General features: G+C 49.9%; 1 protein-coding gene across 2 annotated transcripts in view; it reads right to left on the bottom strand.

Moving 5' to 3' along the window:
- ABR (ABR activator of RhoGEF and GTPase) overlaps positions 1–21,087 on the bottom strand; it is a 56,031-nt gene extending 34,944 nt beyond the window's left edge. The window contains exons 1-2 of one of the 2 annotated variants that reach the window (XM_042442412.1): positions 20,589–21,087; positions 1,573–1,775 (exon numbers count right to left, since the gene is read on the bottom strand). In XM_042442412.1, the coding sequence (XP_042298346.1) occupies positions 1,573–1,775; positions 20,589–21,000 (615 nt within the window). In that variant the 5' untranslated portion in view covers positions 21,001–21,087. Of the gene's footprint in view, positions 1–1,572; positions 1,776–10,871; positions 10,965–20,588 lie in introns of those variants that run through there. The other variant, XM_042442413.1, reaches the window with a different exon arrangement.
- Between the last annotated feature and the right edge of the window lie 1,663 nt (positions 21,088–22,750).

The following is a 22,750-nucleotide window of genomic DNA, read 5'->3' as shown; positions in this document are numbered from 1 at the left end:
ATCTGGAGTCCTGCATTCTCATAGCATTGAGCTGGAATCTCTTCTCCTGCAGTTTGCATCCCTTGCTCCATTGGGTCCTAGTCTCTGGAGCAGCAGAAAACAAGCTTCCTCCCTCCTCAATATGGCATCCCTTCAAATATTTAAACAGGGCTATCATCATATCCCCTCTTAACCTTCTCTTCTCTAGGCTAAACATCCCCAGCTCCCAAGGCATTCCTTATAGGGCTTTATGGTTTCCAGACCCTTCACCATTTTGGTCACCCTCCTTTGGACACATGGCTCCAGTTTCTCAATGTCCTGGACACATAACTGGGCACAATATTATTCCAGGTGAGGCCTGACCAGAGCAGAATAGAGTGGCACTATTACCTCCCTTGATCTAGACACTATACTTCTATTGATGCAGCCTAGAATCGCACTGGCCTTGTTAGCCGCCGCATCGCACTGTTGACTCATGTTCAATTTGTGGTCTACTTGGACTCCCAGATCCCTTTCAAACATAAGTCTCTTTAAGCCAAGTGTCCCCCATAATCCTATATCAGTGCATTTTATTTTATTTTTACCCTTACATTTCTCCCTGTTGAATTCCATTTTGTTAGCTGTGGCCCAGTTTTCTAGTCTATTCAGGTCATTTTGAGTTTTGATCCTGTCCTCTGGGGTATTAGCTACTCCTCCTAATTTGGTGTCATCTGCAAATTTGGCAAGTGTGCCCCCAATTCTGTCCTCCAAGTCATTGATAAAGATGTTGAATAGCCCTGGGCCCAGGACAGAGCCCCACTGGACACCCCACTGATCACTTCCCTCCAGGATGAAAAGGAGCCATCCTGGATGTCTTGTTTCAAGAAAGGAAAAAGGCAAGTTGAGCAAGGTTCAGAGAAGGGCAACAAGGCATGGAGAACAAAACCTATGATGAGAGGTTGAAGGAGCTGCGCATGTTCAGCTTGGGGAAGAGAAGGCGGAGGGGGCCATTACTGTCCTTTCTAAGCATCTCAAGGCTTACTTGGTTTAGCAGCCATACCTAGGATGCCTGTTTTACATCAGATTTGGGGAGAAACAGAGCAGCAGAGGACATCTGGAAGGGGAGGATTCCCAGGAACCTTTCAAGGAGCAATGTGATACTAGGTTATGGCCGCCAGATGGCACAACCCACCCCATAACATCATGTCACCTTTTTAATATGCGCACAACGACACGCTATGTGCCTTTATTGCCCTCCTCTTCCTCCCCACCCCAAAAAAAGAACAAATGGCAAACATAGTCATGTGGGCTATTTTCTCCTTTTTGCATAATGTAAAATTCTTGAGCAAACACTCCAGAAGCGTCTCTTCCACAAGGAAGTTAGTCTCTAGATAGAAAAGCTGTGACTTTGGTGTAAAGTGTGTAATTTTCATGCACAAAAGTCACAGTGGCAACCATGCCAGAGCTCAAGGGATCCGGATTCAAGTCCTACCTGAGCCATGAAGCTCACCAAGTAACCTTGGAGCAATCCCTCCTTCTCAATCTCAACCGAATCTACCTCACAAGGATGTTGCATAGATGGTTTTGAGTTCATTGGAGGACCCAGAGACTTACCCCGGTGCCCATCCCGTCGGTAGCCGTAGGTGAGACACTCTCTGGCCCGTCCTTGCCGTTTCCGCCTTCCTGGCCTCGGGCGCTGAGCTGGGGGGACATGGTGGGCGACTCGTCGATGTATGGCATGGTCTCCGAACCGCCGGGCGGCACTTTGGGCTCCTCGTTCCCCTCGGCGTCATAATCCTCCGTCCCGTAGTTGAAGTCTGCGGAGAGGAATCAAGGAGAAACGTGGTCAATGCCGGAGGATAGCATCACTCCCCACAACACACACCTCCTGCTCCATCCCCAAATATACACAGACCCCCAAACCATCATTAAATAGATGTATGCGCCTTCAAAGAGCCAGCATGGTGCAGTTGTTTGAGCGCTGGACTACGGCACTAAAGAACAGGGTTCGAATCCCTGCCTGGCTGCGGAAACCCTCTGGGTGATCTTAGGCAAGTCACATACTCTCAGCCTCGAAGGAAGGCAAAGCTAAACCCTCCCCAGAACAAATTTTGCCAAGAAAACCCCTTAGGATCACCATATGTCAGAAACGTCTTGAAGGCGCAACAATGCACCTCCAAGTTGCTGGTCGATTTATGGCGACAGCCATGAATTTTCTAAGGTTTTCTTAGGCAAAGGATCCTCAGAAGTCATTTTGCCAGTTCCTCCCTCTGAAATAGAGCCTGGGATTCATTGGTGGTTTCCCATCCAAGGACTAACCAGAGCTGACCCTGCATAGCATCCGACATCAGACAGGATCCGCAGTCCGCTCCTGGTCTTTGGCTGAAATTTGAAGGGAGCCATCCCAAGCATTGAACCTATTGTGCATGGGATATGGTTCTGCACACTGTATGGCTCCTTTGCAGTTTGGACTAAAATCCAGACACACAGAGAGAGAGACTTTGGGTGTAGAAATAATGCAGTTTAGACACTGCTTTGACTGCTATGGCTCCATTCTACACAATCCTGGGCTTTGTAGTTTGGCGAGGATCCAGCACACTTCAGACAAGGACCTTGGTCCTAGGATCCCAGAGGATGGAGGCACAGCACTTAAAGTGGTGTCAAAGTGCCTTATTTCTACAGTGTAGATGTACCTTTCGAAGGCACCAGAGGCCACTGGAAGGAAGAGACGGCTGGAAAGAGAGCGCATGACTAGGCCGAGCCAGAGACCAACCCTGTCGGAGGCGGCATGACCAGGGAACCAGAAGGCACGTGCCATGCGCCCACGACACCCGCTGCAAACGCATTATCTCCCCCAGCTCCCGAGACATCCAGTCTGGGCCCAGTCAAGCGTGTGCCCCTCGGTCACACTCTCTCGCTCGACCCCCCCTCCAATGACGCCCCCCCAAGCCTTGGCCTGACACACTTCCCCACATTTGTACAATTAAGCACGCATCCTTGAGCACCGCCTTGCCTTGAAATCCCTCGATCATTGCATGCGCCAGCTGGCCCTGCCCTGCGTGTGTGCATCTCCCTCGGAGGATTTTCCAGAAGAGGTGCCATTGGAGTTGGGGGATGATAGGCAGTGTGGTAGAATGGTTAGAATATGGGACCCAGATTGGCAATGAAGCCAAGTAGCCTTGAGCCCTTTTCTCTCTCATATACACATGCACAACTTGGCCTACCTTGCAGGGTTGTAAAGCTCAAAAATGGGGAGAAGGGAAGCCATGTATAGCAACGGTCAACTCCAAGCACCTTCTGTCCTGCCATCCTCATCTTTTCTATTCAGGCCCTGGGCAAGTCACACTCTCTCAGCCTCAGAGGATGGCAAAGGCTGAACCGCTCTGGAGAAATCTGTCCAAGAAAACTCTATGGCAGGGTTGAACCAAGTCGGAGTCGACTTGAATGCACATAACAACAACCAGGAGATGGTGGCAGAGACAGACAGACGGGGCAAGATACCTTTTCCAACCCAGAAAATGATCAAGATCCTGGCACAGAGAAGGGCACGCATCAAGATTTGTAAAGTTGGCAGCGAGAGCGAGAGAAAAGACAACCTCTGCTTTCCAAATCAGGGCAACAGAGCATAATGGCCGTCATGCATAATGAAAAAGTGGAAGGGTGACTTAAACGTGAGGAACACAGGTTGAGTTGCCATTATTGCTTGAAACGCCATGCTTTCTATGTGCATTGAAGGCCGTTCTCCAACACATCTGCTTCCGCAGATGACGATATTGTGAGGGAGAAAAAGTTACTCCACGTTCTCTTTCTTTACACCGTGTTACACAAACCCCATCACATCTTCCGCTCAATTTCATCTTTTCCTCCTAAGGTACCTTTGTCACCAAGTGGTGCCATCTTTCGTCACAGACGAATTTCCTTTGGTCGTTTTGGATGCTCTGGGAAAAGGGAGGCATAAAACACCACACATGCAAATGCATACATGCAAAATTTGGTGTCGAACTGTGCGCCTTTTGCCTCTGTTTCAGGGAAATAAAGGCGAGGCGTTTTGCATTGTTCCACATCATCTCCCCCAAAGTAAAACAATGAGGGTTTCTCAACTGTGCCATGGATTCAAATGACAGAAACAAGGGGTTCAAATGCAAAACAAGGAGAGTGATTCCACCTAAACATTAGGAAGGACATTAGGAAGAGTGGAAGAAATGTGCCTCGGAGGAAGGCGAACTGTCTGCCTTCGGAGGTCTTTAAACAGAGTCTGGATGGACATCTTTCGAGAGCGTCTTATTGGCAAATTGATCGGATCCATACCCTGCTTTTCTCTTTTGACGGGATCCAAGGCGGCTTCTGGAAGATTCAGTTAAAACCTTAGTTTTACCAAAGTTAAAAAGAATTAAGCAACATTGAGCAGGATTGGTTACGTTTGGGAATATTTCCGATGTCGGAATGCCGCATAAGAGGGACTCAATCTGTAGTAAATAAATAGCATTTGTTTTAAACGTGTGCCATGCGCATCATATCCAAAGCGTGCCCAAACTGGGGCCTAGTGCTTCCCTCCATAACTTTGGGCAGAGATGGCCTCTCTTTAGGGCACCTTTCCTCCCCAGAGGAGCTACCTTTCATGCCAATATGACACCGCCACCCCTAGTTTGGTCACGAAATCACCCCATGGTACACACACACACACACAAACACACATGCACAAAACAACCCCCTACGCATCCCACACTTGGTTCCCGTTGTGAGGTGGCTGGAGGCCGGTCCGTCGCCACGGCAACCACCTCCTCCTCCTCCTCCTCCTCCTGCATCCCTCTCATCCTTTGCAGCTGGAAGCCCTGGGAAGATGCTCAAGTACTCATCGATGGGTGGGATAAATACTCCCACTGCCTCCCTCTTTTTATGGCTCTGTTTTTGCAGCTGTGGGGGTGGAAGTGAGGAAGGCATGCATGACGCTCTCCAGCTCCAGATCTGCCTCCTTTCTCCTTTCCTCCCCACCACCAACTAACTGTGATAATCATAGAATCATAGAGTTGGAAGAGCCCCCAAGAATGGCCATCCAGTCCAACTTCATTCTGCCATGCAGGAACTCTCAGTCAAAGTATCCCCAACAGATAGCCATCCAGCCTCTGCTTAAAGACCTCCAAAGAAGGAGACTCTACTATAATCTCCGAGGAAGGAGTTTGTTCCACTGTCGAACAGCCCTTACTCTCAGCCAGTTCCTCCTAATGCTGAGCTGGAATCTCTTCTCCTGCAGTTTGCATCCATTGCTCCATTGGGTCCTAGTCTCTGGAGCAGCAGAAAACAAGCTTTCTCACTCTTCAATGTGGCATCCCTTTAAGTATTTAAACAGGGCTATCATATCACCCCTTAACTTTCTCTTCTCCAGACTAAACATCCCTAGCAATTCCTTAAGTCTCTCCTCATAGGACATGGTTTCCAGACCCTTTGCCATTTTAGTCTCCCTCCTTTGGACACATGGCTCCAGTTTCTCAACCTCCTTCTTGAGTTGTTTTGCCCAGAACTGGACACAATATTATTCCAAGTGGGGCCTGACCAAAGCAGAATACAGTGGCACTATTACTTCTCTTGATCTAGATACTATACTTCTATTGATGCAGCCTAAAATTGCAATGGATTCAAGTTACAAGGAAAGAGATGCCACCGAAATATTAGGACGACCTTCTTGATGGTAGTGGAAGGGGCTGGTCGACTCTCCGCCTTGGGAGATTTTAAAGCCGAAGTTGGATGCTCATCTTCCAGGAAGGCTTTCATTGCGTATTCCTGCATGGCAAGGGTTTGGATTCGATGGCCCTTGGGGTCCCTTCCAACTCTGTGATTCTATGAACTGAATTAATGCGTTCAGTGACCCATTTTGCTAGCCTTTGGTGGGTTATCAGGCCACAGGGTCACCAAAGTGGCACCCGCTTTGCGATCCACAGGGTCACCAAAGTGGCACCCGCTTTGCAATCCACAGGGTCACCAAAGTGGCACCCGCTTTGCAATCCACCCGTCTCTGGCAATGGCAAAGTAGGGTTGCCAAAATCAAATCTGGAGAGAGCTCCTGTGCCTTTCACAGTTGCGCAGAAGAAGGGGTTGCTTCTTACCTGGTTACTGAAATTCCCTCTTCCACACAACCATGAGAGGCACAGGAGCCCTCTCCAGTTGTGACTTGGACCCTGGAGACCAGGGTTCGAACCCTTACTAAGCCATGGATGACCCCAGGCAAGTTTCGCACGCTCTCGGCCTCAGAGCGTTTGCAAAGGCAAACCTCCTCAGTGCGAATCCCATCAAGAAAACCCCACGACAGGGTCGCCATGCGTCGGAAATGCCTCGAAGGCACATGACGACAAATGATAATCTTATTGTCTAAGAAGAAGTGATGTCCAAATCTATCCGCTCTGTCTGCTTGTTCTCAGCATCCAGGCAGAAATACATTTCGCACCCACCCAAGGCAGGCAAAACAAGTCCGCCTCTTCGCATTAACATGCAGCGCAGGCAACGGGTTCGAAAGCAGTCAGGTTTAAAATGAGACTTCAAAACAGCAGAGAGGGAAGGTGAGGTTCAATCTCACGGCTTGCACACCAAAGCCTTTTAAAACATATATATATGTGTGTGTGTGTGTATATATATATATAATATATATTCCTACAAACCAGGCTTTTGGGATGTCAGGATGTTGCACAGAAGTCAAAGAGTTCCTTTTTTGGAAGAAACACCCCCCAAATCCATAGCCTAGCAGTCAGTGGATTGTGGGAGTTGTCATGCAAAAGTACAACTTGCCTAAACTCTTGTACGCTTGCCAAAAGAAATGCATGCAGACACTGCATCCTTGTCTCCAAATATAACACCATTGCCAGCATTGGCAAAACTTTTTCAGGGTTTGGGGCATCCCAAACTCACTTGGCAGAGCCTCCGCCTGGCACCGCTCTCACCCAGCAATGCCAATTGCTTAACCTGGGAAGAATATTTGTCATCCGTCCTCACTTCCCTCTGAGTGTCTCCTGGGTTCGGGTTCCTGCAAGAAGGAGCCAAGCGGATGGAGAATTCAGAGCAATCGTTCCCAAACTGGGAATTCAGGGCTGAGAAATAATAAAGTGTGTATAATCCTTATGCATTTATACCTAGTATAGAGAAATAGCATGGTGTCGTGGTTTGGCTGTTGGGAGACCAGGATTCAAATCATAATTTGATCACGGCTGATGCTGCAGCAAAGAAGGCAAATGCTATTCTAGCCTGCGTTAACAGAAACATAACTTTCAAGTCAAAAGAAGTCATAGACTTCTGGGGACGGACTCTAGCTGGTGCTCCTGCATTAGACTTTATGGCCTCTGGGTCCTCTTTCCAACCCAATGGCTCTATGTTTGTGGTTGTCAACTGCCTTTGAGTCAACCCAAACGTATGGTGACACCGCGGATGAGACACCTCCATGATACTACCACCCCTGCGTCCACACGCTGCCTTCCTCGCCAGCCGCCCCACACGCCCGCCGTCCGCTCCGTCCTCAGTCCGAGCTCGCAAGGAACCTGCCCTCATGCGCCTCCTGGCTTTGCATCCTTCCCGCTGTGGCCTGCTGAGTGAATACCAATTGTGTTGTTGCTTCACCCCCCCCCCCCCCCAAGAGGCAGTTACACAACACACGATGCGCTCAACGTGGCCAAGGAAACCGGCTGGGAACATCGGGTGTCCCTCCACCGCACAACCACACAAATACACACACACACGCACAAATGCACGCTCCTCCAACCTGCCTCCTCTCCCTTTTTTCTCTCCAAACGTCCAGCTTGGGAAGGTAGCCAAGCCTCCCCTGATGGATGGCCCAAGCCAAACAAAAATCCCATTTTCGGTTTCAACAAGGGAGGACAGGAACATTGGCGAGGGAGAGCGCATCATGCGCACGTAAGCCCCTTGCGAGGAAGACTTTCCCAGGGGTTCGGGGCCAAGATCTATGGCAACTGAGCCAGGTTATGGGGAAGGAAACCTCCAAGGGATATTGCCGGAGGGAGGGAATAGTTGCTGTGGGTTGCCAGATCTCTAGTCCAACAGGAGTGGAAGATGGGTGCTATAATCTTGCCTGTGCTCTTCATGATGTGGTGCATTGCTTTGCAACAGGAAGGGTTGGAAAGTCTATGGACCATTGGCCTGGGGTTCCCTAGGCTTTTTCCAACAAAGCCTTGGGTGGATACTTCATCGAGTGGCAGTGTGGTGCATTGGTTAAAACATGGAGGTCTATGAAGTCTTTGGCACAGTGGCCTGGAGTTCCATAGGCTTTTCCCAGCACACTGTCCAAAGCCATGGGTCTTGGGTGGGTGCTTCGAGTGGCAGTGGATTGTAGTAGTTGCAGTCAGAAATCCTGACACCCATGAGATTTTTTCTGGGCTGCAAATCTCCAACCAGGATAACCAACAGGAGGGTGCAGATGGGAGTTGTAGTCCCAAATGCCTGGAGGGCATTTGCTGGGTGAGAGTGAGGCTCAGGCACTAAAACCACTGCAGCAGATTACACAAGTAATCTCCAAAAATATCCAAAAGAGCAAGCAGAGAAGTTTACGGAGTCAGTTTTCCTGCCTGGAGATGACAACGACAATCACAACAGATTTGGGAACGGTCATGTAGTCTGACCCGCACCAATCGTTCCTGGAAAGGGCGCAAAAATTGGGGCATCCCAGCTGTGCAGCCATCTGCTGCAAATGCCTTCAATGAAAGATGGCACACCGGCTTCCTTGGCATGACTTCAAACAAAGCGTGGCGGTTCATTAATGTCAAACATTATGCCGCACGATTTGCCATTCATGTCATCCTATCCACGCATCCATTATTCTGCCTCTCTGGAGCGCAAAACCATGACATTTAGTATCATCATCATCAACATCGTCTCAACAGCATCATCCTTATTTTCCAAGCCACCTTCCTTCCATTAAGCTCCAGTCCCTCTCCTGATTTTCACAACAACCCAGTCAAGTAGACCATGGGAAAAAGGTAGCGAAACAGAGAAATATAGACTAATGGAGTCCCTGCTCCAAAAGCACCCAACAGTTGCTGAATTTCCTCCCCAAGTATAGAGCATTCAAAAGGCTTTGCAAATGTAATGCTTATGGCAACCCTATGGAGTAGGCCAGGAGGCAAATTGGGAACCAGTTGAATACCTTTGGTCTTTTCCCTTCCTCGCTGCTATGCTATCCCAGGCCTTGAAGCTGGAGAAAGATGGTTTAGGGTTAGAGGACTAGCTTGCCACTTGCTCCCCTGTTCTTTATTTAGTAGCCACCTGTTCCTAAATCAGTAGCCCCTGGCTTCTGATTTCAAAGAACAGTTCCCTTATTTGGCAATGGCTCCCCATCTAGTAGCCACCCATCCCTTATTTCGAGGAACCGAGTCTTATTTTAGTAGCCGCCTGCTCCTTATTTTAATTTTAGGAGCCACCTGTTTCTTTCCTTTTAAGTAAGGAAAGAAGGGTAGAAGGACCAGGGAGGTGAAGGAGGAGGAAGGAAACGTGGGCTACCACTGGCCAAACCAACTTGCCCCTTGCTAGGATTTGGGATTCTAACCCAAAACCCTTCCATACCAACAACCTTGGAGCCTGAGAAAGGACTACTAGAACCATAGAACCGTACACTTGGAAGGGAGCTCAAGGGACATCTAGTCCAACCCTCTGCCAGGCAGGAATAGATGGCCAAAGCACTCCTGAGAAATGCCCACCCAACCTCTGTCTAAAGACCTCCGAAGATGGAGAGCCCCTCCAATAGATCCTATGTTATGCGCCTTCCACCTGTCGTCTTAGGGTGATCCTATGAATTTTGTAGGGTTTCCTTAAGAGGTTCCCAGTGGTTCCTTCCTCTGATATCAAGTCTGGTATTTTTGGTGATCTCCTTTCTAAGGACTAACCAGGGCTGACCCTGCTTTGCTCCCAAGATCAGATGGGATCTGGCACTTTGAGGGTATTTAGGCCCTCATAAAATAAACCCTAGACAGCGTTAAAATCCCAGCCTGCCTTCTCTGTCCAAATCAGGATGATGTTGCCGTATGCCCAAGCCCCAGAAAATCGCAAATCCACCCCAAAAGGTGCTGGAAAGCAAAGCTGGGGGGAGGAAAGGGGGTTTCAACAAGAACCCCAAAAAGCTAAGGGAAGGAAAAGTGTTGGATAGACAGATCTGGAAAGAGGAGAGTGCGGCGCTGCAGACGGAAGAGATGCTCCGCTTGGTTGTGTAAGCTTAACACACCTGTCGGCTGTACCCAACGCTCGCTTTACACCTCCGTCTGGTGTCACACCTGTCCCTCAGGACAGGCTGGGGTGTGTTTTTGGGGTGCGTGCACGTATGTGCGAATGGGTGAACAGCCCAAACCAGATTCTAAAAGGTGCTAAAGAAACCCAAGCGACAATATATACAGACATTTGAAGCCATGGTTTAGGAAGGAACACACAGCGACAACAAGACTGCAATGGTTTAACCCAGGTTTGGGGGAACAGGGAGGGAATACACAGTCTCCTCTTTTTCCCTCTCTAGGGCTGATCCCCCCCAAAAATATAAATCCATCATGGAAACCCCACATCTCTATCCATCTTCTGTTTCGGCAACATTTGGGTTTACGTAACCCATCCTCGACTCTCCAACTGAAAACTGACAGGGCTTCTTGTAAGAGTTTTCCCTGGAGAGCTAGACAGAAGGGAGAAACATCCAAAAACGATGAAGGAAAACTGGGGCGAAGGAGGGTTTGCACCCCAAGATGGGAACCAAAGGAGGGGGAGAAAATGAAGATGCCAACGGGTGATGCCAACCTAACCCTACCGTGCCCAGAAAAAAAAGACTGGCACACCGTCACCGCAACCTCTGTCAGAAGGCGATGCTCAAGCAGGGTACTGGTGATGTTGGGGGGACCGGACCCCGGTTTTTCTCCCTCCCAGCCCTCCCCAAAAGCACCTACTGCTATAGAGGGTGTCGATCCAGGAGAGGCGAGGAAGGCCACCACCGTGTTGGCTCAGGGGCTCCATCCTTCTGCCAGCAGATCAACGGCGGCGGCGGCGGCGGCAACGTCTCCACCAGACGGGCATGGCAAAACAAAGAGGCTGTGGATTGGGGTTCTGTTGGGGGAAGAGAAGGGGGAATCGGGGGAAAGGAGGGTAGGAAGAGGGATTGGGGAAGAAGGAAGGAAGAGAGGAGATTTGGAAGAGGGATTAGGAAAAGAAAAGCCAGGGAGCAGCAAGAGATGGAGGAGAAGGGAGGGAGAGGAGGATGAGATGAAAGCAAAGAGGAAGGAAGGGTGGTGCTGAGGGACAGCGGCGGCGCACCAGCTGTGTGTGTGTGTGTCTGTGTGTGTCTGTGTGTTTAGGGAAGGGGGGCAACTTTCTTCCAAAGGGGGCTCGGGGAAGGAGGAGTGTTGCAGGAGATGCCCACCGCCAATGGCGAACATCATGGGGGGGATGGCGCTGTCATCCGCCACTCATCCCCGCCTCCGTGCCACACAAAACGGTCTCACGCATGTGTTTGTGTATGTGTGTGTGTGAGAGAGAAAGAGATGGAGGAGGGAGTACAATAACACCCCAAATCCCCCCCCAACAGTGATGCTTTTATGGGGCCTACCAAAATGCACCAAAGGCATGTTGCAAGCTGAAGCCCATTGACCCAATAGTCCAGGAGACGTGAGACAAGGATTAGGGAGAGGGGCATCCCTGTTGGAAAAGGCATCCTGTCATGGATGATGGGAGAGACAGTCCTTTGGGCTTGAGACCCATCACAAAATAGGGCAAGTGACAAGGGAGTGTGTAGGCTCTAAGGATTCAGGACGAAACTTCCCACCGCAAGGCAGGAACGTCATCTTGTCCCGTCAAACAAGAACTGAAATTCTGTACAGAACGACGAGGACTAGAAACTTAACTTGGCCCCAAGTTAAGCGCAGCACAAAAGAAAGCCTGGGCTTTGATTCTTGAGCCATTTCATTTAAACGCAGCAGCTAAGAAGTAATGGGAAAGGCCAAGATCTCTGGCTCAGGGGCTGAAGAGCAGCTGCCGGTCAGAGCTGGAGATATTGGATGCCACAGACAAATAATCTCCATTTCCTCGGTCTCTGAGGCCGCAACCAACAAAGCAGCCAGGAAAGCAGAAATAAAGCCCTGCCGTCCCTCTCTTCCTCTCCCACCCCTCACCCCTTCCCCTTTTCCTTTTATCTATTCTTTTCCCCCCCAACATTTAGCCAAAGGAAACAGGAGCCACGGCAGCCGTCAACCCCAATATGTCAACACGCCAGCCAAGCGTTGAGACGGAGAGGCTGCCCTTGCTGAGCGCTGTCGGCCCGTCCGTCCCGGAGGCATCCAGGGAGGGAAAGGATGGGTTCCCCCCCTGTGCCTTCAACTCTTGTCTCCATCGTCCCTGACGCCACCCAGGCAGAAATCTCACGCAATCTCACCCAACCATTGAACACAGGTTGAACGCAGCATTGGTGGAGAACAAACTGTCTCTCCCAGGCCTTGAGCGTACAACAATCCCTTTCTCAAGTCCCAACGTTGGATCACGCACACAACCCTTTGGTACACTCACGCATTACTCCTTTGGGAGTTCATATCCAAGGGTACCTGGGTTGGCCATATTGGATAACACCCCAAATCCACAAAAATATGATGCCCTTATCGGACCAACTCAAAATGCGTAAAATACAGGATGGCAGCAAAGTATGTAACACCGCAAATCCGCAAGGGGAAGAGGGCAGATGGATTGAGTGGCATTTGGGTGGCTCTTGGACAAGTCACTCTCTCTCAGCTTCAAAGCTGGCCACCACATCGCTCTCTCAGTGCCGGGTTCGCTCTCACAACCTCGGTGGCACTGCCAGCCCTCCTCGTCTTTCAGCCCACCCGCTGAGTGAATCACGAGGGATGAGTGGCAGTGAGTCACTGGCACAAGGTGGCAAAGTGGCGACGGAGGAGGGATGGAGGGAACGTGCCAGAATTAGCAGCGATGAATGAGGCTGAAAAGTGCCCCTTCTGGGCCTTGCAGACCTTCTCAGCTCTCCGGAGGGATGCTCACAGGACGGTGGCAGCGACAATAACAACAGACTGCGTAATGGGTATGTGTCCATGGAAGGATCCTCATCCGTGTCGCTCCATCTCCTAGCAATGCTCACTGAGATACAGATGAACGGGGCAACAGGGAGACACACGTCAACATCCTTTACACAATGGCAATAACCAGCTCAGTGGTGGAGAGGGGCCCTATTTTGGAAACAGAGCGTGCTGGGTTCAAATCCCAACATCTCCAGGTATGGCTTGGAAAGATTCTAACTGGAAAGGTCAAGTTTGGAGAAAGAATCCCTCTTAACCCCTTGGTCAAAGCTGCCAGCAGTTAAAGCGGCGTCAAACTGCATTATCCCTACAGGGTCGATGCGCCCCATTGGTTCCATTGCCCCTGTGTGCCTTTTTAGTTTTGAAATAATAATAATAATAATAATAATAATAATAATAATAATAATAATAATACCACCTAGGTTTTTGTGTTTTTTTCAGGCTTTGTGGCCATGTTCTGGAAGAGTTTGTTCCTGACGTTTCGCCCACATCTGTGGCTGGCATCTTTAGAGAATGCTGGCACGGAAGTGAGTGGGGTATATATTATATATACTTATCCCTCTTCTTCCCCGGTTATTTCAGCCTCGGATGCCACGTTTTGATGCTAAATGCCCACCAGCAACACAACTGAAATAAACCTGTCCTCTCTTTAACTCTGGAGGTCTTTAAACAGAGGTTGGGGGTGCTGTAACTGTGCATTCCTGCCTGGCAGAATGGGGTATAGAGCTCTAATATGATTCTATGGGAGAGGGAGGGATACAATGAATTGATCTTAATGTGCACCCATGAGGACTAGAAGCTCATTTTTGCCCCAGCGCTTGTTTGCCAGGCAGATGGTCCCAGATTCAGTCCCTGGTTTTGCCAACTATAAGGATCTTGAGTCATAAGCCGGGGAACAAAGGAGAACTCTGTCTCCAAGGGAGCAAAGAAAGAGTTGGAGGAGAGGGAACCGGGGATGCGATGAAACACCACCGTGACTCAGGGCACTCACAAGGCCTCCCTCTCTGACAGCTCATCCCTCACCTGATGCTGCACTCACACAGCAAAGGGCGCCCCTCCACAAAACCAGAGCTCAAGGTGCAAATCACGCTTATGCAGAGATGTGCAACACAGAGAGAGGATGCTCAAAGGAGTTATTTAGAGGCTACAGGTCGAGCTCGGTTCACCATGTCGATGCATTCAAAAGCATGGCCTTTTTTAAACAGGAATTCGGTACTCAAGGTAGAAACAACTTGGAAAGAAGAGGGACAAAAGAGAAGATCACAAAATGTTTTAGCAAACATATCCAAGGGTAGCTGGGTTAGCCATATTGGCCATAAGCGAATGATGTGCTTAATAGGGACAATCCTTAATAGAGTCCATCCGTCTAGCATGCCGTCTTCCTCTCTTTCTACTACTCTCTACCTTTCCTCGCATTACTGTATTTTACAATCTCATGCCTTCTTATTATACATCCAATTTGGTCATCTTGGCTTCTAGGGAGATTTTGGGCTTGATCTGTTCCAGGACCTATATGTTTGTCTTTTTAGCTGCGTATTCTCAGCACTCTTCTCCAGCGCCATATCTCAGATGGGTTCATTTTCTTTTTATCTTTGCCATCCAGCTCTCACATCTGTACATGGCGATGGCGAATACAATGGCTTGGATGATCCTAACCTTCGTGCTCAGTTGCACGTCTTCACTCTTTAGGACCTTTTCTTTATGTTCAGCAGTAGTCCTGCTTTTGCACTGCCTTCCATAGCAGTTGTTCCAGATCGGTGAGGTTTTCTGCTTGTTGGTTGTGGCTACTCCTTCCTCCTGCCTTCGCTCCTCCGTCTTCTGTGCTCAGTCCTGCTCTTCGTATGGTATTTTCTGCATACAAGTTAAACAAACAAAGTGATCATACGCATCCTTGCCTGACCCTTTTACCAACTGGGAACCACTGTCTTTCTCTGTCTTCTGTTCTGACAGCAGCCTCTTGTCCTAAGTACAGATTTCTCAGATGCGGCGGCACTCCCACATCTTTAAGTGACCTCCAGATGTCTAATCGACGGGAAAACATACCCTATAATGATGCCAATAATCACAAGGGGAACGTATGGTCCAGCTGCCCTCTTGCGCTGTCCCTCCCCCTTGCATTGCGCTGCCAGGGCTTCTCAAGGCATCCTTGGCAATTTACTGGCAAGTTAAAAAAAGATGTGGAAACAGTAAGGCCAAAAACAGGTGTGGAAAGATGCTCCCATCTGAGTTGGTTCTCCTCTTAGCGCACTTTTCGGGAGCTCGCCAGCACCATCCGGTGGCCCAAAGAGATCCATGCAGTACTAATATCAGAGATTTGGGAAGGTTATTGATGGGGAAAGGAAGGAAGCTCAGAGGCAGCTGAACACTAAGAAAACATTAGGACTTGGAAGGGAACTAGACAAGATCCTGAAAGGCGAAGAGGTATCACTGAATCCTAAAACCAGGAGGGTACAAGTCGGCATAGTTCCCATTTCTATGCATGGCTGTGAAAGCTGGCTAGTGAAGAAAGCTGAGATGTGGTGGCACAGTGTTGTGGTTTGAGCACTGAACTATGACTCCGGAGACCAGGGTTAAAATCCCGGCTCCGATATGTAAACCTGGGCAGGTTACACTCTCTCAGACTCAGAGGATGGCAATGGCAAGCCTCCTCTGAAGAAAACCCCTTAGGGTCGGCATAAATCAGAAAAGACTTGAAGTCACGCAGCAACCAAGGAAAAGGGAGCTGTAAGAATTTGCTTTGGGTTGAGGCACTCTGCTCTTGCTTACTTGCTCCCATGAGAGCATGATACCTCCGCGCCCGTAGGGCAGGGCTGTTGTTATGTTGCCCTGGAGCTGAGCCCAGGTTGCTTGGGCCGACCCATTACTCTTCCTTCCTCCCTCTCCTGAGTCAACAAGTAAAAACACACACCCGGAACACAGCCGTTGTTTGCTTTTTGCAGGGAAAGTAGGGCCAAGCCCTTCCCCGCAGGCTCTGGTTGAATGCCATCCCTGGAGGAAGGCAGTCCCAGGAGCACTGGCTTCATACATGTGACCAAGTAACACTAAAGTGAGGTCAGGATGGCACAGTTTAAGACTGAGGAAGGACGCAGAAGCAAGGAGAGGCAGTTTGCTTTTATAGGGAAGGGCAGGGTGCCACCTCTTCTGCTACTTTCCTGCCTGCTGAGTTCACTGAAGGCAACCTATGTTGGCATTTTGAATTTGCCAATTTGCAATTTGCCAATTTGCAATTTGCAGCGCTTGAAGTAAGCTGAAGACAAATGGGGAGACGGAGAGAGAAACCGGGGCGTTTTAAAAGCAGCTGGAAAAGTGGGATGGCAAAGGATTAATCAGGACTGTCCCAGACAAACGGGGAAAGTTGGAGGGTATGTGACTCGGAAGCGTGTCTGAAACTCCCATCGTCTGATATCTTGGCCATGACTGGACTTGGCTTTGCCAGCCTGGATGGCTACTGCCACCGTAGGAAGTATCTCACGGTGCTGCTCTCCGCAGCCAGGAAGAGCTCAGTATTAGAAAGCCCAGTATCCTGCTTCTGGCAGGGGATCTAACAACATTTGGGGGCAATCCTTGCCTCCTCAGAAGGCAAGTCCATTAAAACAGAAGTTCAGATTCTGGGGGAATAAATAGCACTGCGTTCAGTGCAGCTCAGGAAGCGGCCAGGGCAGCCTTTCCTGATGAAGTCAGATCTACAATGCCATCAAAACCATCGTTTCCTCGCCCGATAGAGAACTGCCACCCACACATACGCATACCTACCCTTGCTTTGAATCGTCCGCAAGAGTTCCCTAAAATCCATGGCGGTTTCAGCCAGCAAGAAACCCCCCAACTTTTAAGCATCTTTGCCCTCAACTCTCAGACCCCTGCGGATGAGCAAAGCCAAGTATGCGTTGACTCATGTACCAGTGTGCGTCTATATATGTATATATGTTTCCGCTCCAAAACAAGGCCCTGTAAATTCATTTAAGTCTAGTGTAAATGCAGGGAGGATCAGAGCCCCTGAGTACCAAGAAACAGATGGCACACATTGCTGCTGTTGTTGCAGTGTGCCTCCAAGTCGCTTCCAATTCACGGCTTTCACCTTAAACCTAACCTCAAACGGATTTGGCCAGGTTTCTTCATGTCTTGCCCCAGCCTCCCTCTGAGGCTGAGAGAGTGTGATCTGCCCGTGGGTTTAGATGGGAGGATTCAAATCCGGGTCTCCCAGAGTCCTAGCGAACGGAGCTGAGAGCAGGATGCCTTCTCCTTGGACCTAGGAAGACCTTCAGACAACCCTTCACCTTCCAGGTGGCACAGACTACAAATCCCATCGCCTCTAACCACCGGTTCCTGGCAACATTTCTTCGGATCAGCAACTATTCTCTTCCGCATTCAAAGAGCCTGAGAAACACTGGCAAAGGAGGGGTTCAGCTCATGCAGATAAGCAATTACTCCTCCGTTCTTTTGATGGATGGTCCAAAGCCATTGCGGCCCGAGGCTTTCCTGCCAGGTTTCTAAGCAATTTCCCACTTCAACGCACTCTGTTCAGATCTAAAAACAAAGCAGACAGTGCTGTACGGTGGAAAGAACAGTGGACTAGGATTTGGGAGGTCTAGGTTGAAGATCCATCCCTGAACTATGAAATGTATTGAGTGGACCAGTTATTCTCTTTCCCGGCCTGTCCTACCTGGCAGGGTCGTCGCAATCATAAAAGTCGGGGGAAGAGTCACATATTCTGCCTTGAGCTCACTGGAAGAAAAGGAACCAATAAATAAAGCTATGTTTCTTAGTACCGGTGGAGCCTTATCCAAAATGCCTGGGACCAGAAGTGTTTGGGAAGTGGGAATACTTGCATCTGCGTAATGGGATATCTTGGAGAGGGGACCCAACCTTGAATGCAAAGTTCATTTATGTTATGTATACCCTTCACACACAGCCTGAAAGTGACGTTATACACATTTTGGGCACGAAACAAAGTTTGTGCACCAATGCTTGTCCATTATTTTGCGGTCAGTTTTGGAACATTTCAGATTTTGCAATGCCAGATAAAGGAGACTTAACCTTTAGAGGGATTTCTGTGGCTATTTTTACCCAGATGCGGAGCAAAATGCAACACCGTTCATGGTCTCCTTTGGTCAAGCCAAGATTTGTCCAAAGGTGGGAAGACGATGGGGAAAATAAACCGTACAAACTGATAGCCTAAAGAGCGCCCACAAACAACCAGCAGACACTGAAACAATATTTGCACAGTACGACAACCCAGCGTTCGCACCCTCTTTCTCGAGAGCATAGTCCTAGTCTGGGATTACTGAGAAGGAAGGCTAGACGGGGGGGAAAGAAGTTACGGATTCCCAAAAGCCAAGGTTGGGATGGATGGAGGGAGACCACCGATAGAGGAGGGAGAATAAAGAAATAAACACAGCACTCAGACCCACAAAAATAGAGACGGTGATAGTTTGGTTTTCTGCAACACAGCTATACCTCCGTGAAATAAAACAGTTAAAGAAGGAAAGGCCTGTTCCAGACTGCCAAAATAAAGCTGCTTCGGGTCTCTTTGGAGGTATGTTGTTTAAATGATGCATGGGTCCTAAGAGTCCGGAAGCTGCACCAAAGCTGCGCTCCAGTGCTTAGGAACGGAGTGTGGCTTTGGCGCGACCTCCGGACCCTTAGGACCCATGCGTCATTTAAACAGCATACCTCCAAAGAGACCCGAAGCAGCTTTATTTTGGCAGTCTGTAACAGGCCAAAGAAAACTATACAGTGGGACCTTGGTATCTGCTAAGTTCGGTTTCCAGGACACCAAAATCTATAATGATCAAGTCCCATTATATACAATGGGGCATGACGACAACGACGACGACGATGCCTATTAGTACAGTGGGCCCTTGGTATTCGCTGAGCTTTGGTTTCAGACTATTAATGGATAGCAAAATCCATGGATGCTCAAATCCCATTATATACAATGGGGTGGTATTATTATTATTATTATTATTAATATTATTACAGTGGGACCTTTGTATCTTTTGGGGTTTGGTCTCAGGACCTCCTGCGGATACCAAAATCCATAGATGCTCAAGTCCCATTATATACAATGATATAGTAAACTGGCATCCAGGCTTCCCGAGATGCCAGGGAAGAAGGACCGTACCCTGGCTTTGAAATACAGCCGTAACCCAAGCTGCCAAGAGGGCTTTTAAGTTAATTAAAAAGGAGAGAGGCGGAGGAGGGATGGAGGAAACCCTGAGGAAGCGTCCGGGTTCGAAACGCAGGTCAAGAGCTCAGCTTCCTATCAAACACAAAGTGAACCCCTCTGGAATTGGACAAGAGCAAGAGTTGGGCAAATGCAAGGAGAAGGGAGTTGGAAGGGACCCCGAGGGTCATCTACTCCAACCTCCTGCCCTATAGGAACACATTACTAAAGCCCAGTTGGGTAACACGCACCTCACAACCGAAGGACGTCACAAGCTGCCTCCGACGTCCAAAACCGTGTCAGAAATTCGGGAACATGACCTCCCGAGGCGACCGTGCCCTTGAGCATGTGCAGAGCGCTCTTGTTCTGAGGGCCACAACACTTTCCTCCCTCCATTTACAAGGAGAGGCAAATGAAACCTGAGCGGCTCAGCATCGCACCTGGAGAAAGGCACGTCTCTTGCTGGGTAACATGAGACAAGTCCACAGAGGCCAAGGAAGCGAAGGAAGAAGGATGAAACCAACCCTCCTTGAAAAATAATACTCATCCCAATATGCAGAGAGAGCTTGGAGCAGCTTTGAGGCTCACCGAGAGAAAGAAGTTGGCAGCCTGAGCTTTCCTAGACCGCAAGCTACTTCCTCAGATGCGTCAGAAAGCGCCAAATGCATCTGAGGAAGTAGACTTTAGCCTAGGAAAGCTCAGGCTGCCAACTTCTTTCTCTTAGTGAGCCTCAAAGCTGCTCCAAGATCTCTCGACACACTGCTCCTAGAGACTGACACAGCTATGTCTTCGAATCCTCCGACTCTGGGAGCAGTCCTCCTCTTCCGATGGGAACCCTAGGATTCAAAGACATAGCCATGTTAGTCCATAGGCTCGGCGCATAGAGAGATCTTGTAGCCCCTTTGGGGCCGAATGAAAGAAAGAAGTTGGCAGCAGCTTTCCTCGACTTCGCTCTACTTCCTCAGATGCACACGGAGATCATCGTCTGGGCGTTCGTGTTTAAAGAGGTCCCCCCAAAAAAATCTTGTAGCCCCTTTGAGACTAACTCTGGGTCCAAAACCCACTTTGAGGTGGCTTTAACTGCCCAGGCTCAATGCTAGGGGATGCTGGGCTCTGGAGTGTCTGTGAGGCACTGAGGGAGCTCTGCTGCCACAACAAACTCCACTTCCCAGGATTCCCTAGCACCCAGCCAGGGCTGAGCAATGGTCTCAAACTGGGTTATCCCTGGAGGGTGTGTTTTGGAGCTTGAGTCTCCAAGGGGCTCCAAGATCCCTAATAGAAATCCTTCCCAACAGCTGTGGACTCCAACTTCCAGGAGCCCAGAGAGGGCCAGGAATTCTGGGAGTTGTAGTCCAAAACACCTGGAAGAGCCAAAGCTTGGGTTGGAGTTGCCAAGGCATAACAGAGAGGGCTTTGGAGCAACTTACCCAAAGAGGAGGAGGCATCCTCTGGGTCGGAGCTGTTGCAGCTGCTGCTCCCTTCTTTGGCTGTTTTGGGGGTCTCCCTCCGAGGAGGAGGAGGAGGAGGAGGAGGAAGGGGAGCCTCCCTGGGAGTACTCCTTCTCCCCCTGCTGCTGCTGCTGCTGCTCCTCTTCTTCTTCTCCAGGGCAGCCTCCAGGAAGCCCTCCTTGGCCTTCTCCCGGGCCAGGGCTCCTTGCAGCTCCCGCAGCCTCTCCTTGCAGCGGCCCAGCTCCTCTTCCAGGGCCCCTGGAGCCAAGCGCAAGGCTGGGACGCCTTCCCCGGGGAACTCCTGCCTCCAGTGCCTCTCGAACTCCGCAGCAGCAGCAGCCTCTGCTTCTTCTTCTTCCTCCTCCTCCTCCTCCTCTTCCTCCTCCATCATGCTCCAAGGAGGGATCCTGGGGGGATCCTCCAGCCCAAGAGCCCCAGAAGCAGGAGCAGCAAGAGCCTGGCTTGGGCTTCCGCTCCGGATCCGCCTTCCTCCAGGCAGCCAGGCGGGGCGGAGGACAAAGGCCGGCCCCTGCTGCACGCCTTCCCAGCCCAGGAAGGCTGGCCTCTCTTGGCCAAGGCCCTCCCAGGCTCATCTCCAAGGGCCAGCCCAAGCCCAGCTGAGAGCCTCCACCTGGGGCCTTATCAAAGGCCTTCTAGTGCCCCCCCAAGACCCCTCTGTCCCTCCTCCAGAGGCAGCTCCCTGCTCCCCTTAGTCCACCTGGGATGGGGGCTTCCTCTCTTTCAACTCTAGTCAAGGCCTCCTAGTGCCCCCCCCCAAACTCATGGGGAGCCTGGGATGAGGCTCCCCAAGAACCCTCTCCTCCACCAACTCAGGCATAGAGACCCCAAGAAGGGCCCTGATCCAGTCCAACCCCATTCTTCTGCCATGCAGGAACTCTCTGTCAAAGTATCCCCATTGATAGATGGCCCTCCAGCCTCTGCTGAAAGGCCTCCAAGGAAGGAGACTCAGAGGCAGCATCTTCCACAGTCGAACAGCCCTTACTCTCAGGAGGTCCCTCCTAATGTTGAGCTGGAATCTCTTTTCCTGTAGCTTCCATCCATTGCTCCATTGTATCCTATTCTCTGGAGCAGCAGAAAACAAGCTTGCTCCCTCCTCAATATGGCATCCCTTCAAGTATTTAAACAGGGCTATCATCATATCCCCTCTTAACCTTCTCTTCTCCAGGCTATACATCCCCAGCTCCCTGAGTCCTTCCTCATAGGGCTTCATGGTTTCCAGACCCTTCGCCATTTTGGTCACCAGCCTTTGGACACGGGTCTTCCTCTCTTTCCACTTGGTTCTTAACCGCCCTGTCCTTCCGACCAAACTGGGACATTTGAAGCATCTGGGTCTAGATTTAGGGCCACCCTTGGCTGCCATTCGTCCCTTAAATGTGTCTTTGATCCCCCCGAGGCAAGAGTCTGGTGCTACACCTTCTGGCAGTCTGTTCCGTAAGCTAAGGAGACTTTGAAAAAGCCTAAGATAGTGGTTTGAGTGTTGGGTTGAGACCAGGCTTGGATCCGCCACTCGGCCATGAAGGAGGCAATGGCAAACCTCCTCTGAACAAACCTTGCCAAGGAAACCCCATGGCCTTAGAGTCGCCACAAGTCGGAAACGACTTGAAGGCACACAACAACAACCAATGGCTCGCTAGACTATAACTCTCTGCTAGTTTGAGGCACCTTCTTGCATTCTGGGAGGGGATAAAAACGTTGCAACGCCAAGCCTAGGTCTATACCAATATTTTACCTTTATCTCCCCTTTGATTTGTTTCTCCTCTAAAGAGCTTTGACGCCGAGATCCAAACCAGAGCTGAATTTGAACCCAGCACTTCCTGGACTCCGCACCCGGCTCTCCATCCGGGTCGGTACATGAGACGCAAAAGAGACGCAGAAATGCCAAACATTTGCACATCGGTTTAAGAAGCCAAAAATTAGTCTCAGTTCTGGGTCACATTTTGGTTACTCTCAGGTGCTCAAAAGTCTGTGCATTAAAAGGTCTAGTTAGTAGGTGTGAGTCATGAATACACTCAGAGAAAACACATTACAAACTACACATTACAAACCTCCGAGCTGGGACTTCCTCCCACTTTATATCCATCCCTTGTTTCAACCCTTTATACACACACACACCAGTCTTG

This window comes from Sceloporus undulatus, chromosome 11 (assembly GCF_019175285.1).
Source record: "Sceloporus undulatus isolate JIND9_A2432 ecotype Alabama chromosome 11, SceUnd_v1.1, whole genome shotgun sequence".
NCBI classification, from domain to species: Eukaryota; Metazoa; Chordata; class Lepidosauria; order Squamata; family Phrynosomatidae; genus Sceloporus; species Sceloporus undulatus.
The sequence above is the reverse complement of the archived record's forward strand: the minus strand, read 5'-3'. Positions and strand labels throughout refer to the sequence as shown.